Source organism: Aotus nancymaae, unplaced genomic scaffold (genome assembly GCF_030222135.1).
Source record: "Aotus nancymaae isolate 86718 unplaced genomic scaffold, 86718_ANA_hifiasm-v0.15.2.pri h1tg000089l, whole genome shotgun sequence".
NCBI lineage: Eukaryota > Metazoa > Chordata > Mammalia > Primates > Aotidae > Aotus > Aotus nancymaae.
In genome coordinates, this window is record NW_026988504.1 from 23,717,144 (window position 1) to 23,730,566 (window position 13,423).

At 45.6% G+C, this 13,423-nt stretch overlaps 1 protein-coding gene across 9 annotated transcripts in view; it reads left to right on the forward strand.

Annotated features, from left to right (window-relative positions):
• BRCA1 (BRCA1 DNA repair associated) overlaps positions 1–13,423 on the forward strand; it is a 78,639-nt gene that overhangs the window by 62,295 nt on the left and 2,921 nt on the right. For 8 of the 9 annotated variants that reach the window (XM_021673672.2, XM_012443870.3, XM_021673675.2 and 5 more), the window contains 4 exons: positions 2,484–2,538; positions 3,223–3,296; positions 4,716–4,776; positions 6,073–6,594. In XM_021673672.2, the coding sequence (XP_021529347.2) occupies positions 2,484–2,538; positions 3,223–3,296; positions 4,716–4,776; positions 6,073–6,197 (315 nt within the window). In that variant the 3' untranslated portion in view covers positions 6,198–6,594. Of the gene's footprint in view, positions 1–2,483; positions 2,539–3,222; positions 3,297–4,715; positions 4,777–6,072; positions 6,595–13,423 lie in introns of those variants that run through there. The other variant, XM_021673673.2, reaches the window with a different exon arrangement.

Below are 13,423 nucleotides of genomic sequence, written 5' to 3' on the forward strand. Positions count from 1 at the left end.
CTCACTTTGTCACCAGGCTGGAGTGCAGTGGTGTGATCTCGGCTCACTGCAACCTCTGCCTCCTGGGTTCAAGTGATTCTCCTGCCTCAGCCTCCTGAGTTGCTGAGATTACAGGCGTGTGCCCCCATGCCCAGCTAATTTTTGTATTTTTAGTAGAGACGGGGTTTCACCATGTTGGTCAAGATGGTCCCTATCTTTTGACCTCGTGATTCGCCTGCTTCAGCCTACCAATGTGCTGGGATTACAGGTGTGAGCTACTGCGCCCAGCCTCTTTTGTACTTTTCATGTCACCATTTGGCTCCAGCTAGCTGCCAAGGGAGAACTTCTAGCATTAGGAGCATGCAGGTCCTGTCCACAGTTTAGGGGTACAGTTTATTCATACAGGTAGTAAGAGTGGCACAGATGGATGCTGTCCTTTAAAACAAACAGATTTGTCCTGCTCTCCTTTCTTTTCCCTCTGGCTGTAAAGTAAGTGTGTGTGTGTGTGTGTGTGTGTGTGTGTGTGTCAGTGGGGAGGGTGACCACTTTCTAAGAAGCCATCCGTGTATTTTTTTTACCTTCCTGATTTTTCTCTATCGCAGTCTCTTTGAGGCCAGCTGAATTTTAGGCCTTGGCAATTTTCTTTTTATTGAAATGGAAAGTAGGAAGAGGGTCAAGAGACTGAGAGTTACCCAAAACATATCCATCCAAATGGTACAAATATCGGGTTTATTGGGGTTTTTTTGTTTTTTGTTTTTGTTTTGTTTTTGAGACGGAGTTTCATTCTTGTTGCCCAGGCTAGAGGGCAATGGCGTGAAATCGTCTCACCCCAACCTCTGCCTCCTGGGTTCAAGCAATTCTTCTGCCTCAGCCTCCCCAGTAGCTGGGATTACAAGCATGTGTCACCACGCCTGGCTAAATTTGTGTTTTTTTTGTTTTGTTTTGTTTTGTTTTTTTTTTTTTTGTTTGAGACGGAGTTTCGCTCTTGATACCCAGGCTGGAGCGCAATGGCGCGATCTCGGCTCACCGCAATCTCCGCCTCCTGGGTTCAGGCAATTCTCCTGCCTCAGCCTCCTGAGTAGCTGGGATTACAGGCACGCGCCACTGTGCCCAGCTAATTTTTTGTATTAGTAGAGACGGGGTTTCACCATGTTGACCAGGATGGTCTCGATCTCTTGACCTCGTGATCCGCCCGCCTCGGCCTCCCAAAGTGCTGGGATTACAGGCTTGAGCCACCGCGCCCGGCCTAATTTTGTGTTTTTAGTAGAGACGAGGTTTCTCCATATTGGTCAGGCTGGTCTTGAAATTCTGACCTCAGGTCATCTGTCTGCCTTGGCCTCCCAAAGTGCTGGGATTACAGATGTGGGCCACCATACCCAGCAGGGTTTATTTTTAAGTGATACCCAAGTTCTTTGCTAAGAACTTATCCCAATGTATATATGAGAATTTGCACTGTCCCACACTATTGCCACCAGCCACATGGGACTGTAAATTTAAATTTTTACAAATCAGCCAGTCGCAGTGGTATGCACCTGTAGTCCCAGGTACTTAGGAGGCTGAGGTGGGAGGATTACTTGGGCTCAGGAGTTCGGTGCTGTAGCAATCTATAGTCATACCACTGTACTCCAGCCTGAGTGACAGAATGAGACCTCATCTTGTCAAAGAAAAGAACTAAAATATGAAGTTTAGTTCCTCGTTCACCCTTACCACATTTCCAGTGCTCAATAACTGTATGTGACTCATGGCTACCTTATTAGCACAGATACAGAACATTTTGACTATCCCAGAAAGTTCTTTTGAACAGTGTTGCCAAGCCCTGTAAGTGGAAAAGGAGCTGTGATGTGATCTGTGTCTTCAGGAAACCAGGCAGTCAGACCAGTTCAATGAGGAGAGGCAGAACCTGGCTTCACTTCTAGTTTAAAAACTGCTTAGGTGGCCTAAAGATGCAATGGCCATTCTCAGAGTAGTGTGAAGAACAGGTGTTTGGGGAGCTAGAAGAAAGTCAGGAGACAAGGAGCATGTACATCTAAAATCAACAGACTCCTCTGCTGATGGGGTCATGGAGGTACTAAGTCTGGATAAACATCAAACTTCAGCCACTAGCTTTGAATTTCTAGCCATCCAAGCCTTTTATTAAACATACAGAAGGACCATATTCTTCCTTTGCATCTAACAAGTAAAAGCACCTGCAGAGATCATTAGGGAGGAGCCTGGGTCTGATTGGTGACTAAGTGAGATGCTCAGTCCTTGAATGACAAAGAATGCTGATAGAGTGCAGGTCAACTACGTATGCACTTCAAAAAGGTCTTCTGAAATCCCTTAGTGTTCTGGACATTGGCCTGCTTGTCCCTGGGAAGTAACAGCAGAAATCATCAGGTGGTGAACAAAAGAAAAAGAAAAGCTCTTCCTCTTTGAAAGTCTGTTTTTTGAATAATAGCCAATTCTTTTATAACTAAATTTTCTTTCTCTCCATTCCCCTGTCCCTCTCTCTTCCTCTCTTCCAGATCTTCAGGGGCCTAGAAATCTGTTGCTATGGGCCCTTTACCAACATGCCCACAGGTAAGAGCCTGGGAGGACTGCAGAGTTCCAGCACTAGCCTTTGTCTTACATAGTGGAGTGTTACAAGCAAGATCCTCCAATGGGGGTTCCTCAGATTGGTGGAATCTCCACAGTCTCTTCTGATTTCTATTCCCCTGAGTATATGGATTCCAGCTCAGCATGTAACCTTTCCCTGCTGAGTCTCTAACCAGGATGATGTGTATTTTTTTTGACTGGATGAATTATCTTCCCATCTCTTGACATTTACAGTAATTATCGCCAAGTATGATATTTTCAGTGGCCGTGATTATCAATTACCAACACAGAATTAGGATGCAGGGAGGAAGGGAGGAAAAGAAGGTGGGTGGTTTTTCACAGTGTCTTAGCCAGCAATTTAGCAAATTAATGGAAATTAGATCTTCAATCTTTTTTTTTCTTTCAAGCATTTTATTTGAGAGACTATCAAACCTTATCTACCAAGTGGCCTTATGGAGACTGATAACCAGAGTATGCAGCATATCAGTGGCAAATTGACTTAAAATTCATACCCCTACTATTTTAAGACTGTAGTCCTTTGGAGCAGAGAGACAGACTCTCCCACTGAGAGGTCTTGCTATAAGCCTTCATCCAGAGAGTGTAGGGCAGAGGGCCTGGGTTAAGTACACAGATTACTGTGGTGATTTTACATCTAAATGTCCTGTTCAGATCAACTGGAGTGGATGGTGCAGCTGTGTGGGGCTTCTGTGGTGAAGGAGCTTTCATCATTCACCCTTGGCACAGTAAGTACTGGGTGCCCTGTCAGAGAGGGAGGACACAATGTTCTCTCCTGTGATTGAGCAAGACTGGTACCTGTCAGTCCCTATGGATGCCCCTACTGTAGCCTCAGAAGCCTTCTCTCCCCATGTACCTGTGCCAGAAGTATATTTAATATGTGCAGTTCTCAAGTCTGTAAGGCATGCCTACAGACTTGAGAACTGCACATACTAAATATACTGAGGGAAGGCCCTTTCCCTCTAACTCTTTTTGCCATATCCCCCTCCTGCTTCTCTCTGTACTCCCCCAGCATACCATGTTTCAACAAATCATGAAGAAATGATGGGCTGGAGGCCGGGCATGGTGGCTCATGCCTGTAATCCCAGCACTTTGGGAGGCCAAGGCAGGTGGATCACTTGAGGTCAGGAGTTTTAGACCAGCCTTGCCAACATGGTGAAACCCTGTCTCTACTAAAAAAATACAAAAATTAGCTGGGTCTGGTGGGGCATGCCTGTAATCCCAGCTACTTGGGAGGCAGAGGCATGAGAATTGCTTGAACCTGGAAGACAGAGGTTGCAGTGAGCCAAGATTGCACCACTGCACTCCAGCCTGGGTGACGGAGTGAGACTTCATCTAAAAAAAGAGAGAGGAAAAAAATGATGGGCTGGACTCAGTGCCTCACACCTATAATCCCAACACTTTGGGAGGCCAAGGTGGGAGAATCACTTGAGCCTAGGAGCTCAAGACCAGCCTGGGCAACATGGCGAAACCCCGTCTCTACCAAAAATACAGAAAAATTGCTGAGTGCTGTGGCTCACGCCTGTAATCCCAGCACTTTGGGAGGCTGAGGCAGGTGGATCACAAGGTCAGGAGATCAAGACCATCCTGGCCAACATGGTGAAACCCCGTCTCTAAAAAAATAAAATAAAATAAAATTAGCCAGGAGTAGTGGCGCGTACCTGTAGTCCCAGCTACTTGGGAGGCTGAGGTAGAAGGATCGCTTAAGCCCAGGAGGCAGAGGTTGCAGCGAGCTGATGATCATACCACTGCACTCCAGCCTGGACAACAGAGCAAGACCCTGTCTCAAAAAAAACGATGAAGGCCGGGCGCGGTGGCTCACGCCTGTAATCCCAGCACTTTGGGAGGCCGAGGCGGGTGGATCACGAGGTCAAGAGATCGAGACCATCCTGGTCAACACGGTGAAACCCTGTCTCTACTAAAAATACAAAAAAAATTAGCTGGGCACGGTGGCGCGTGCCTGTAATCCCAGCTACTCAGGAGGCTGAGGCAGGAGAATTGCCTGAACCCAGGAGGCGGAGGTTGCGGTGAGCCAGCCTGGGTAACAAGAGCGAAACTCCGTCTCAAAAAAAAAAAAAAACGATGAAGTGATAGTTCCAATAGTCCTGCTCTGACACTTCAATGCTGTTTCCTTCCTGGGGATGCAGGGTATCCACGCAGTTGTTGTTGTGCAGCCAGATGCCTGGACAGAGGACAATGGCTTCCATGGTAAGGTGCTTGCATGTACCTGTGTTATATGGGGTCCTTTTGCATGGGTTTGGTTTGCCACTCATTACCTGGTGCTTGAATAGCACAGTTCTTGGCACATTTTAAATATTTGTCTAATGAACAGCTAAAATGTCTTGTTGGCATTTTTATTGTTGTTTGCTTTATATTATAAAAGTAATACATGAACTGTTTCCATGGGGTGGGGGTTTGATATGAATGTTCATCACAGAAAATATAAATCAAGGCCAGGCATGGTAGATCACACCTATAATCCCAGCATTTTGGGAGGCCAATGTGGAGGCCAAGGAGCCTAGGAGTTCAGGACCAGCTTGGGCAACATAGAGAGACTTCATTTCTACAAAAAATTTAAAAACTAGCTGGGTGTGATGGTACATGCCTATAGTTTCAGCTACTTGGGAAGCTGAGGTGGGAGGATCCCTTGAGCCCAAGAGGCCAGTGCTGCAGTGAGCCATGATCACACCACTACACTCCAGCCTGGGCGACAGAGTGAGACCGTGTCTCAGAAAGAAAAAAGAAAGTATAAATTTGCACGAAAATGATAAAATAATACCAGTAATTCCACCACTTAGAGATGATCACCATAAAATTCTGCCAGGTATATGTGCGTATATATATATACATGTGTATTTTATAAAATGTGATAATTACACTGTTTTGTTTTTTTCCTTAAGATATTACATATATTTTTCCACATCATTAAATTACATTGCTGTTTTCCTGGCGGCTTTCCTTTAATAGATTGAAGTTCATGTTAATACAGTTGCCAGAGGCTGTGGGCTTTCACCAGCAGTCACTCCTTGGGCTTCAGAGTCTCACTCTGTTACCCAGGCTGGAGTAATCTGGCTCACTGCAACCTCTGCCTTCTGGGTTCAGTGGATTCTCCTGCCTCAGCCTCAGGGTGGATCACCTGAGGTCAGGAGTTTGAGACCAGCCTGGCTAACATGGCAAAACCCCATCTCTACTAAAAAATACCAAAAAAAAAAAAAAATTAGCCAGGCATGGTGGCCGGTGCCTGTAATCCCCGCTACTTGGGAAGCTGAGGCAGGAGAATTGCTTGAACCCAGGAGGTGGAGGTTGCAGTGAGCCAAAATTGCACCATTGCACTCCAGGCTGAGTGACAAGAGAGAGACTCCATCTCAAAAAAAAAAAAAGATTGGTTTCTACCTCATGAATCCTAAGAAATCATACAACCAGGACCCTGGAGTAGATTGATTAGAGCCTGGTCCAGAAGAATGTGAATTGACACTAATCTTTGCTTGTGTTCTCTGTCCCCAGCAATTGGGCAGATGTGTGAGGCACCTGTGGTGACTCGAGAGTGGGTGTTGGACAGTGTAGCACTCTACCAGTGCCAGGAGCTGGACGCCTACCTGATACCCCAGATCCCCCACAGCCACTACTGATTGCAGCCAATCACAGGTACAGAGCCACAGGGCCCCAAGAATGAGCTTACAAAGTGGCCTCTCCAGGCCATGGGAGCACTTCTCACTCTTCAGTCCTTCCACTGTTTTGGCTACTAAATATTTTATGTACATCAGCCTGAAAAGGGCTTCTGGCTGTGCAATGTTCCCTTCAAGATTTTCTGCCTCAAGTCTCCCTTTGAAATCTGCCATGAGCACAAAATTATGGTGATTTTTCACCTGAGAAAATTTTTAAACCATTTAACCACCACCAATTGAGCAAGATGCTGATTCATTATTTATCAACCGTATTCTTTCTATTAGGGCTGTTGGCTTAGGGCTGGAGGCACAGAGTGGCTTGAGAGAATAGCTGGTTTCCCTAAGTTTGCTTCTCTTAAACCCTGTGGGCCGGGCGCGGTGGCTCAAGCCTGTAATCCCAGCACTTTGGGAGGCCGAGGCGGGTGGATCACGAGGTCAAGAGATCGAGACCATCTTGGTCAACATGGTGAAACCCCGTCTCTACTAATACAAAAAATTAGCTGGGCACGGTGGCGCGTGCCTGTAATCCCAGCTACTCAGGAGGCTGAGGCAGGAGAATTGCCTGAACCCAGGAGGCGGAGATTGCGGTGAGCCGAGATCGCGCCATTGCGCTCCAGCCTGGGTATCAAGAGCGAAACTCCGTCTCAAAAAAAAAAAAAAAAAAAAAAAAACCCTGTGTTCACAAAGGCAGGGAGTCAGACCCTTCAATGGAAGGAGAGAACCTGGGATCAAATATGTGACCTAAAATCAGAATTGTCCTTGGGCAGTTCTCAAATGTTGGAGTGGAGCACTGGGGAGGGAGTTCGGAGGCAGGTATTAGATAAGAAAATGAAACTTGAGGGCCAGCCATGGTGGCTCACGCCTGTAATCCCAGCACTTTGGGAGGCCGAGGCAGGCAGATCACTGGAGGTCAGGAGTTTGAAACCAGCCTGGGCAACAGAGATGGTGAAACCCCATCTCTATTAAAAATACAAAAATTAGCCAGGTGTGGTTTTGGACGCCTGTAATCCCAGCTACTTGAGAGGCTGAGGCAGGAGAATCACTTGAGCCCAGGAGGCAGAGGTTGCAGTGAGCCGAGATGATGCCACTACATTCCAGCCTGGGCAACAGAGTAAGACTGTGACTCAAAAAAAAAAAAAAAAAAGAAAAGTAAATGAAACTTGAGGGTTAAATAGAAGAGATTTCTAAAAGTGTGAGGTATATTTGCTAGATTTCTAAAGAATGTGTTCTAAAACAGCTGAAGATTTTCAAGAACCAGTTTTCAAAGATAGTCTTCTAATTCCTCATTAGTAATAAATAAAATGTTTATTGTTGTAGCTCTGGTATATAACCCATTCCTCTTAAAATATAAGATCTCTGTAGCGTGTACCTCATACAGGAAAAAAAGAAAAAGAAAAATATATAAGATCTCTGGCATGAATATTTCATGTCTGTAAAATGACAGATCCCACCAGGAAAGGAGCTGTTGCTTTCTTTGAGGTATTTTTTTTCCCTTTGCTCTCTATTGCTGAACCATACAGCTTCATAAATAATTTTGCTTGCTGAAGGAAGAAAAAGTGTTTTTCAGAAACTCATTATCCAGTACTGCTTATAGCTGTTGGAAGGACTGTGTCTTCCCTAGCCCCCCGGTGTGCAAGGGCAGTGAAGACTTGATTGTACAAAATACATTTTGTAAATGTTGTGCTGTTAACACTGCAAATAAACTTGGTAGCAAACACTTCCGCCATAAATGACTGTTCTTGAAACAGGCCAGCAGACCTTCTCAGAGCCTGTTCACTGTGCCTCAGTCTCCTCCTCTGTAAAATGGGGGTAATGATAGTATCTACCTCCTAGGGTTTATTGAGGCAGCTTAAATACCTTTTGTATTTCCTACTGCTGCCAAAACAAATTGTCACAAGGTCAGAAGTCTGAGGTGGCTCACCTGTTTCTTTGTTTCAGTTTCATAAGGCCAAAATAAATGTGTTGGCAGGGTGGTACTCCCTTCTAGAGGCTCTGGGGATAAACATTCATGTTGTTGGCTGAATTGTTCTTGGAATTTTAGGACTAAGATTCCTGTTTCCCACCGCTGTTGGCCAGGCGTCATTCTCAGCTTCTTGAGGCTCCTAACATTCCTAGGTTTCTGGCCCGTCTGCCTCCATCTTCAAAACCAGCAATGAGAGGTCAAGTTTTTCTTCACATTGAATCTTTCTGACTGCTGCATCTTTCTAACTCCTGCCAGAGACATTTCTGTTTCTAAGGGCTCAAATGATTAGATTGCACCCACCAGGTAATCCAAAGTGATCTCCATATCTTAAGGTCCATAGCCTTAATTATAGCTGCAAAGTCCCTTCAGAGCAGTACCTAGATTAGTGTTGAATTGAATAACCAGAAGATAGCAATCAAGGGAGGATGTCTTTAGAAATCTGCCTACCACTTCTATTTAACATCCTTTTTTTTTTAAGATGAGGTTTCTCCGTGATGGCCAGGCTGGTCTTGAACTCCTGACCTCAGGTGATCCACCCACCTCGGCCTCCCAAAGTGCTAGGATTACAGGTGTGAGCCACCGCATCCGGCCTAACATCCTTTTTTTTCCCCTTTTTTCTCAAGATAGAGTCTCACTCTGTCACCCAGGCTGGAGTGCAGTGGTGCGATCTCGACTCTCTGCAACCTCCACCTCCCGGGTTCAAGCAATTCTCTGCCTCAGCCTCGCAAGTAGCTGGGATTACAGGTGCCCGCCACCACACCCAGCTAATTTTTGCATTTTTAGTAGAGATGGGGTTTCACCATCTTGGCCAGGCTGGTCTTGAACTCCTGACCTTGTGATCCACCTGCCTTGGCCTCCCAAAGTGCTGGGATTACAGGCGTGAGTCACTGCGCCAGGCTATTTAGCATACTTAATCTACAGATGATACTCTGTACCATTATTTCCTGGTCCTCACACTGCTCAGGGATTGGAATCCTTTTTGACCAGAGAATGAAGTCATCACACAATTCAGTACTGCTGTATTTGGTGGGGACAGTGAAGGAAGATAGAGAAAATGGAGCTAACTGCCATTATTAGATTTTATATCAGTTAGTCTTCATCATAGCTCTATGAAGTGGGTATTTGTTACCTCATTTGAAAAATTGGAGTTGAATCTCAAGTTCCTTATAAGATTTTACTCAGAATTGCACAGCTAATAAGTGACTACATGGAGATCCAAAGCCACCTTTCTATTCCCATCATCAGTTTTCCATCTGCTTCTGTCACTGACCTCAGGATGGAAGGTTCAAGCCTTAAGGGAATTTTGGGAGAGAAGTAGATTGTGAGGGGAACTAGCACTCACTTCCTTTTTGGGGCCATGGTAGGAGACAGTAAAAGCAGCCTCATGTCAGACAAAGGATCTTGCAGGAGTGGATCATGGCTACTATTTCCACTTCTCTCTGGCCTCCCAGCTTATGACTGTGTATCTTAGTTGTCAAAGCCTTCCAGTTCATCCTCATCTACAGCTTGACTTCCCTAGGGCCCATGCCAGCTCCCTGTCTACCTGCCAGTGAGTTGATGGGTCTCAGTGTTAGCAGTAAAGGCAGGCAGGAAGCAAGCAGAAGTGCTACTGGGCCTTGCGGATGAGCCAGGCCTCAGCCTGCCGCCCCCATCACTGATGGGTTAATAGCAAAAGCAGTATCTATCTAGTACAGCCTGCCTTTTCAAGAATAGTGAGTGAAAGCAAAGATGACTAAAACACATTAAATTTTCTATAATTGTCTCTAAGGTCTTCCAACAAATACACACAACATCTGTTTCAAGCGCTACATAACCTTTCCCGGAAGTCAAGTTCAGTCCCTGGCCTCATGATACCTGACCCAGGTTAAGAGTCAAAGGAACCTCATGATACCTGACCCAGGTTAAGGTCTGACTGTAGGATGTCCTCCCACTTTTCCACCCCACAATCTCTAGCCCTCTCTGGGCACAGCAGCACTTGGGAACTAGTTCCTGTACTGCCTTTATCTTATTTTACAAAACAAACTTCTACAAAGAAACTGGAAAGGAAGGAGGAGAAAAGATTATCAGGCAGGCACAGGGAGGGGGCCTAGAGAAGAGCTCTGGCAGATTATCTCCCTCCTAAAAAATGCAACCAGAATCATCAACAAAGTATTGCCTCAAAAACATGCAGGAGAAAAAGAAAGGAATCTGTGTTGGGGTGGTCAGAGCGGAAGGAGCCAAGATGCCCAGAACGTGTCCCCTGAAGGCTGTGAGGAGCAGATAAGGTCAGCCCCAGAGGCAGACGGCATACAGAGAATGTCAGGATGAGGGGGAGCTGCAATCTACCCAAAGAAGCCCTAGAGAATGGGGCCTGCTGCCCAGGGAATGTGGGGGCTCACTTATCAAAGACTACTGGAAAATGGCTGAGCCGGTAGCCCCCTCCACCGTACTTCAGTGAGGCCTAGTTCCCTTGAACAGCCTTTAACTCGCTGCCTGTAACAAGGAGAAAATTAAAGAAACAAATCTGGCCAAATAGAAAATGAAGGGAAACTAGAAACAGCTCCTATGTTGAGCAGGGATTGGGGAGGTATAGCAGGAGCTGATCCTGAATGTCTGGAGGATCAAGAAAATGTAAGCAGTTATTTAAGGGACTGATCTAGATCTGGAGCTACTTCCCCCCAACTCTGGTGGCTGGGGAATATGAACTCTGGAGACCTGGTTTCAAGGACCCAAACTGATATGACAGCTTAACATTACAGTTCAGTGCAGAGGTTCTCAAAGCATGATCCCCTGGTGGGAGTGTGAGGTGGCAACAGCATCACCTAGGAATTTGTTATTTATGCAAATTCCCAGACCCACTGAATCCCAAACTTAGGTGGGGCCAGCAACCTGTGATTCTGCAACAGGCTCAAGTTTGAGAACCAATGGTTTAGTGTAAGGGGCTGCTAATTGGTAGAAAATGTTACCTGTGGTCTATTTTGTAAGGGCTTGTTCAGGATATATAAGGTTTGCAGGCGGGTAAGTGGTTCTTAGCTACAAGGTTGCAACAGCTGGCTTCAGTTAACTTCAAAAAGGCCCTTTAAGCAAAGGCTGTAGTCCCCCAACTTATCCGTGGTTTCTATTTTAGTTGCCTATGGTCACCATGGTCCAAATATATTAAAAGGAAAATTCCAGAAACAAACCAGTCATACGTTTTAAATTGTACACCATTTTGAGTATTGTTCTACTTGTTCTATTTTACTATTAGTTATTGTTGTTAATCTCTTACCGTGCCTAATTTATGAATTAAATTTTATCATGGGTATGTATGTATGGGGTAAAACATAGTTATATATAGGGTTTGGTACTATCCGAGGTTTCAGGCATCCATTTGTGGTCTTGGAACATGTCCCCCACAGATAAGGGGGGACTGCTGAACAATGCAAAGGACAAAGATTAAATTATATTAGCAATCTAGGAGCAGAAGGGCCAGACTGCTTTTTTAAAAAACAGCTAAAGGTTTAGGAGGTTTTATTAATATTTAAATTGTATTGAAACCACAGCTGCAGCCTTTGACTCCAGCATAGAGATATGCAAATGTGGCTTTCAAGAGAAAGGCAATTTCAGACAGCCCTCAAGGTAACAAGAACAAATAAAACAAATGATTTTGTAATTTATCTTTATTGACTGATGGTGCGCAAGGCACAGACAACCCATACCCTGTGAGAGTCAGCAACAGCAGAGCTCTCTGAGGAGAGAAGAGAAAGACAGCCTGGAGGGAGACAAGCAGGCATACCCAGAGACTGGTGACAGGAAAGACACAGAGAGGACAAAACAGAGCAGGCAGGTGGGAGGAGAAGACAACTAAATTAAAAGAGAAGGAAAATGAAAACCCAGCCCTGGGTCCTGTCGACCATCTGATCTTGCCAGCTCTCAGCAGCAACAACAATCACCATTAATGACTATCATTTGCCACACTCCTACTAAGTGCCAGGCACTATTCCCCACATACAAATGAGGAAAATGAAGTTTTGAGAGGTCAAGCCACTTTTGCAAGGTCACACAACAAAAGGAAGGGGCAGAGCCTAGATTCAAAGATTTGTGTGGTGAGGCTAAAGCCCTGTGCTCTTTCCAGTGCATTATGCTGAGAACCAGTCCTGGGAGGTGGTGAGTAACAAGGTTAATGATTGAGGGCACACTTTGTGCCCAGTTCTGTTGTGTTGTGTCTTGGCGTGTATGTGTCTATATGTGCGTGTATGTGTGTAGCTGTGGGAAAGAGGGTGAAAAACTCCATTTCTAGCCTTCAGGTTGGTTACTATTCAATGGTCGAGGCAAGAAAAGAAAGCCAGAGAAGGCCGGGCGCAGCGGCTCACACCTGTAATCCCACCACTTTGGGAAGCCAAGGTGGGTAGATCACCTGAGGTGAGGAGTTCAAGACCAGCCTGGCCAGCTGGTGAAACCCCATCTCTACTAAAAATACAAAAATTAGCTGGGCATGGTGGCGCATGCCTGTAGTCCCAGCTACTCAGGAGGCTGAGGCAGGAGAATAGCTTAAACACGGGAGGCGGAGGTTGCAATGAGCTGAGACTGTGCCACTGCACTCCAGTTTGGGTGACAGAGTGGGACTCCATCTCAAAAAACAAAAAGTGAAAGAAAATTTGCAGAATTCTGGTACAAAAGTTTTTTTGGGGGCTGTGTGGTGGGGCCAGGCCCTGCCTGTTGCGGGAGACTTCTGGCAGAGGCATCTGAACTGGGCCTTGGGTCTTGGGTAAGATTTAGCCAGATGAAAAGGAAACCTGAAGATCACAGGCCCAGGTGAGAGCCTCCAGCTAGAATTGGAAGAAGGAGCACTGATCGAAAGGGATAAGACGAGAGTCCTGAAAGGATAAATATTTCTGACCCTTTGTCCCTACCCAGTCTCCCCAGACCTTCCATCCTAAGCCCAAACCCAACCTCTCCAATTCCTTATCTGCTGTTCTTTTCAGGCACCCTGGCCATCAAATATGGGAACCCATAAATTTTGCTCATACTCTTATGTTCTGCTAGGCAAGTCCTGATCTGCCATCTCCACAAGCCTTAATCCTGCCCCCTCGCCCCTACAGAACCTTCCCCAGGTTTTCTAGGCCAGAATCTCTCCCCATGTAGAATACTCCAGATGTTTTGCTTTATTTGTGACACTTTATTCAGTTGAAGTTATTTGTGTGCATATTTTATCCTCTTTATTTGACCAGAGGTCCTTATAATCCCTTACGACCATAATTATTTTATC